The sequence below is a fragment of the Mytilus edulis genome, unplaced genomic scaffold (genome assembly GCF_963676685.1).
Source record: "Mytilus edulis unplaced genomic scaffold, xbMytEdul2.2 SCAFFOLD_811, whole genome shotgun sequence".
In the NCBI taxonomy this organism is placed as follows: Eukaryota; Metazoa; Mollusca; class Bivalvia; order Mytilida; family Mytilidae; genus Mytilus; species Mytilus edulis.
Genome location: NW_027267659.1, coordinates 24,910 through 31,125, shown reverse-complemented (window position 1 = coordinate 31,125; position 6,216 = coordinate 24,910). Strand labels below are relative to the sequence as shown.

Here is a 6,216-nt window from a genome sequence, read left to right as displayed (position 1 = left end):
ATTTTTGTTAAAGTGTCAAAGTAAATACTTTGACAAAATTTTATTTAAATTAAACGAGCCAAATTAATTTTAGTGAAAGTGTTGGGTACCACCTTAATTGCCTACATCCACTTCATTTTAACTTTGGTGGGAAGTTGTCTCATTGACAATCATACCACATCTACTTATTTTGTTACTTATTATTTGACCAGAAACTTACCAAAACTGAATGCATTCCCAAATAAATTCTGCTCAGTCCACAAACTGTTGCCCAAAAAAATGCAACTATTAATGGAAGGGGGAAATCAAACTGAAAAAAAAACAACATGCAATTAGATTATTTTTAACTTTTACAACTATGATAACATAAATTTATAAAACATTCAATTTCATATAAACACATTGTATCTAACTAAACATACATGTACTCTACAGTTTTTGAGAAGTCAATATCACCTTAGAGTCTTTGACCTAATCAATGTTGTTTCCTATAGTTGTTTTTGTTTGAAATTTTCTATTTTTTGGGGAACTGTTGAAATTACTTGATAATATACTCTAAAATTTAGAAAATATTGTGTGCTTTTATTACTGCGATTTTGTCATTTTTGACTTAAATGCGATTTTAAATTTTAAAAATTTGAGAAAAATCCTGTCTAATTCATACATATTTAAAAATGTGAGTTTAAATTATTGTGTTTACAACTCTGACGCCTTGCAACAATTTCTGAATTTACAGTATACCAGAGGTGGATTAAGGTTGTTTAGGGGAAGTTCCCCTCCATTATGAAGCTACATATATATATGGCATCTTTGCTAGCTAAGGGTTACGATCCAGTCCCCTCCTTTTCAATGCATATATGATTAATGTATTAATTTGATATGTAACAAATTCAGTAAAAACTCCACATAAGCAAGATAGGGAACCCCTATAGCTATATAGCAACTTATCTAGCACAATTCAGGACCAATAATTAGTAAACACTGCATTTATGGAACAGACAGAGAACTCTCTACCGCTGCCCATCTGGCCCAGCTCATGATCAATACTGTCATGTAAAGTTAAGCAACAACCATATGTATCTATCACTAATGTGCAAGCTTCACCTAGTTTTAAGTGAATCTACTACATTTTAACTCTGATACAACCTTATTTAATGAGAGAAAAAATATGGATGTACAAATGATTGATAGATACATGTACATGTATACATTTTAAGCATAGAACATTTAATATTTTAAGCAAAAATTGACAAAAAAAATATCCATATCATGTACCCAATTCCAGAGCACCTAACTGCAAAGGATTTATACATGATCTTCTGTGGATTATTATCATGATTATAATTACAATTTATATAAACAAGTCTTAAATGAAATATACTACATGTATTTTAGAAAAGTTTAATCCTTGACCCTGTTTGTAAACATCATGTTGTATATATCATGTTTAATTCTGTGTGAAAAGAAGTTGGTCATCACCCACAGACAGCCTGATGATATCTATTTATATACTCAAGTATCAATCAATTATTGAAAGTGGTTTATAACATGTTCAAATGGAAAATTAAATTAATTATGCTAACCTATGTAAAATCTATATCAATTGTTTATATTGATTGTATATGTAGTTATATATACATTTGTACAACATCTATGTCAACTGTCTACAGGTATAAAATATGTATATTAAGTGTCTGTAAACTAGGGTTCTACATTTGTTTCCTACTTTTTATTTCATTATCAAAAATTGTGTCAGTTGTAACACAAAAGAGAGGATATGACCTGAATATAAAATATTCATGCACTTCTTTTTTCAAAGAAAGCAATTCAAATACATGTATAAAGAACCACCAAGGACAAAACATAGATATATTGCTATCAATAAAATTTGATCAATCATGGGTTTAAAATTCACCATATTGATCACAATGATAAAAATGCTAATACTGTCTGTGCATTTAAATTATGTTGACATTATTTCACATTTAATTCCTAGTACTATTCATGTGTTGTACTTATACAAGTACATTGTATCATCCCCTATGTGGGTGTTTGATATTTTACCACTAATTTTCTGAATATTTTGTGACAAAGTTTTGCCTGAAGATTTTTACTCTTACAGCATGCTACACTTCAGAGAGTTTATCCTTCACATTTAATGTTAGAACATGTATACCTAATATTGTTATGTATGGACATACCAATAACCCATGAAAGAAAATTTTCTACATGCATAAGATGTGTGACTGCCTTAATTTCTTCAGAATTCTTTGTTTGTTTGTCTTGCATTTAAAACTTGGGTCAGACCGTTCAGTATTTATTTTCCAGTTTTGAATTGAATTAACAAGCAATCTTTTACTTTGGTTTCTTTGAATATCAAAATAATGAGATTTGTTGTGATTGCATTACAAATCAGAAAACTATATGTAATTTCCATTATTAAAGGAAGAGGATGTTAAACCATTTAGGTATAGTGGATGACAAAACTTTCTGTTATTTCCTCAAGAAGAGGGAAATCTTGTTCTCAGTCATCATGGTCATGACAGTCAGTGGTCTGCTTTCTATTTAAGAATTTTACTACATTTGTACTACAGTACTTCAAAATAATCATACCTGACCATGCTGACTGTCATCAGTGGTCATGACTGTTGGTTCACTATTTTTCCTGGGATACCAATTTATGGGGGGAATTGGTGAGTCACAATTCAACAAAGAATTTATACATTTGAATTTTCAACGAAAAAATAATCTTTTCTTTGAAGGCTTGTGTGCAGAAGTTTTGAGCCATGAAATGAAATTTAAATATCTATAAATTAGATATAAGAAGATGAGGTATGAGTGCCAACAAGACAACTCTCCATCCACATGATCCAGGTCATAATTTGTAAAACTAAACCATTGTAGGTCAAAGTTAAGTCTTCAACATGTAGCCTTGGCTCACACCGAACAACAAGCTACAAAATGTATCAAGGGCCTAAAAAATTTACTAGTGACTAGTGTAAAACCATTCAAACAGGAAAACCACTGGTCTTATCCCATTCACTGGACAATCTTTAGCCTACATCATTGAACATTTAAAGAAACATTGAAATATCTTTCCTCAAACAATAATCATGATAATGAGACTCGAACATCATAAACATCATGATGGTCAAATCCAATCTAGGACCATGGGTTTTTTACAGGCAACCTTGCATCTAATTTGACAGGTCTTTTAATTACAATGTTCATTTAGAAGACCTTTGAAAATGTTAAAAATCAAGAATAAGATCAGTACACATTGTAGTTGCCTTAAAATTGAGAATGGAAATGGAGAATGGGTCTAAGAAACAACATTAATCTGACCAAAGGCCCTAAAAAGGCTTTGAAAGCTACATTTGTACCAATGGGTCTTCAACACAGCAAGAAAATCCAACACCTTGAGCATGTTGAGTTGGGCTTCAGCTGGCCTCTAAACAAAATTTATATAAATGTACATGTACATGTACATGTAGCATGGTTAATAACTTGTTTTCTGATACATAACATACATTTTGTAAATCTGCAACAGACATTGAGTAAGTAAAAAATGAAACTGTAGCATACATGTACATATGTATGTTTTAACTGTAATATTTAATTCATTACAAATTTATGTAAAGTATATGTATATTGTACATTTTGTACATGTAAGAACATGTACAAATGCTGGAGGTAATGTGTTTTTTAGCACGTTTTCTAAGACATTTCAGCAACTTGAAGAATCGACTCCATGACAATTGGTGAAAAGAAATTTCCCCATCCTAGAAAAACACATTACAGTTGCAGTTGTAGGTTATGTATCAAGAAAAATAGACACCTACTCTGAGGACACCTATATACATGTATATATACATTATATAAATCAGCAGCTCATAAAAACAAAATACTTGTACATGTACATGTACGTTGTAGCTACTTTTTTTTATACTAAGCCCACTTTTGGGCTTTTAGACCTTACCTACATGCAATGATATTGTTAACAAAGATGTGTTGCCTAATTGGTCTTTATATATATACTGATGCACAATGTACGTTTCATTGTACAAAAATGTAGTTGAATTGGTTCATAACGACATAATGTTAAGGAAATTCTAAACTAAAGTGCTGGCCATTTTATGATGTTCTGGGCTTTTACTCAATACATGCAATTAAGGTTGCTAAGTTACACATGTTTAAAGTATGCATAGCTACATTTTTACCATGACCGATCTCGAGTTGTTTTTTATCAATGATTTACAATGGTTGACGGTTAACTTAATCGGCTACATGTAACACAACGTCATTGAACACGTTGAACGTTCTTCATGTTCTTACTGTAACCTATTTATTAATAACATATGCATTGTGACATGCATGTAGGAAATTTATATAGGAAAGTGCACAAACTTGAAAGTTGTCTATAGTTACCTCATAATGTCTATGGCCAATAATAATTAGTCCAAAGGGAATTATAACCCCAACAGTCGCATGGGTTGACGGCATTCCATATTCTTCCAAGTATCTATTCTCTAACCTGGCACATGGTGGTGAAGATGGACGAGGCCATTCAATTATATCTTTAGCTGCTTGCCCTAAATACATTCCGGCGTGCCAAATAATGACCATTTGTCGCATTACTAAGCTGTTGAGATTCCATAGGCAGAATGTGAAAAATGTCAAATAAAAGAATTCATTTCCAAATCCTGCTCCCAATCGAAAAGTCCAATATAGAAATTTGCTATGCACAATATACTTGGTCTCTTGTTTATCCTCCGATTGTATACAGTCTTTTTGCACATTTTCCAGGTGGTCAACATTATTTGAGTGTATAGAGCCATTTTGACTACAGTGTTCGTTATTAATGACACCATTGCTATTATTCTGAACAAACCCATTGGTTTTGGCAAGTCTTTGGTGTAAATCTCCATTGGGCACATGACTGTCATGAGATGAGGATGACAGGTAGTCAGACTCAGAATCCTTTTTTTCAGACTCAGTTCCAGGTAAAATTTCTATTTGACAAAATTTCTGAAAATTAGCCACAAGAGATGGGTCTTTCAGTCCTAATAAATATTTTATAACAGAACCCATTTTCACTTTGTAAATATATACTTCCCTTGCAGGAGTGTACAATGTAAACTGTGTGTAGGTCCCGATGTGACTAATCTTGACCCAAGCAACAGCGACAATTCATAAATATGGGAGATAACTCTGTTTGATAATCGGGGCATTCAATTTTACAGCGCGTAGTGCTCAGTTAGTGGTTCAATATGTAATATGAATCTTTAACGTGTTAAACTCTTATCGATGATTTGTGTACACAATAAAAAAAGATAGAGTGGGGTGCTCATTTTCGCCGGGGACACAATTTCGCCGTTTAAGGATTTTGAGGTGTAAAAACTTCAAAGGATGGCTGAAATGGAAGAAATGTACCCGTAAATTATATTTTTATAACAAATATAATATTTTTTTAAACTGAGACAAAATTGCGGCTCCTACCGAAAATGACCGAAAAACGGACAACGATTTTCGGACAATTTCCTGAATAAAAAACACGATTTCAAAGAAGTATTTCTAAGTAAATATTTGACTGAATGCCCTAATTTTGAATTCTTTATACCTTTGAAATGTCTGCTCTTCATCTATAATGCAATTGATTTGATAAAAATTGTTAAAAGCTGCGGTTATTTGGTTTTAAATAGATGTGTAAAAATGGCGAATATGTGTCCCCCATTGACAAAACATCCGGAAATTCCAAACACCCTTTAATCTAACTTTTCAGATAATTTTCTTAAAACAAACCGGTTTTCAAGCTTAAGTATATTTTGTATTTGAAGTTATCTTCATATAGAAATATCAGTATACTTCAAAAACATTTAGACCTGAACATAAACTGTAGAAAACATGAAAGATGTGGCGAAAATGAGCACCCCACTCTATGTATTTCACAAACTAATTAGTTTTAAAACATACTTAAAGGGTTGAAAGGCTTTATTGCAATACAATATTTTTATTTGGCTTTATGCAATACAATATTTTTATTTTCCAAATTTATAGCTAAGATAAGATAAGATAATTTATTAGGATATGATCTATGACCATCTATTAGCAGTACCTGACATATCTAACACATTAACGTGAATAGATGGTTATGGCAACAAATTACAGAAATACTACAATAACATATGCAGATATGTACATTGAAGATGTGACAGTGGATAATTATGAGAAAAAATG

The 6,216-nt window shown here is 31.7% G+C and overlaps 1 protein-coding gene across 1 annotated transcript; it reads right to left on the bottom strand.

Annotated features, from left to right (window-relative positions):
* Positions 1 to 199: 199 nt before the first annotated feature.
* LOC139505732 (sphingosine-1-phosphate phosphatase 2-like) lies at positions 200 to 5,158 on the bottom strand (the record flags this gene model as incomplete). Its single annotated transcript, XM_071295210.1, is given in 2 exon segments — positions 200 to 289; positions 4,408 to 5,158. Coding segments are annotated over 2 exon segments (753 nt in total), but the record flags the coding sequence as incomplete, so codon positions are not given.
* Between the last annotated feature and the right edge of the window lie 1,058 nt (positions 5,159 to 6,216).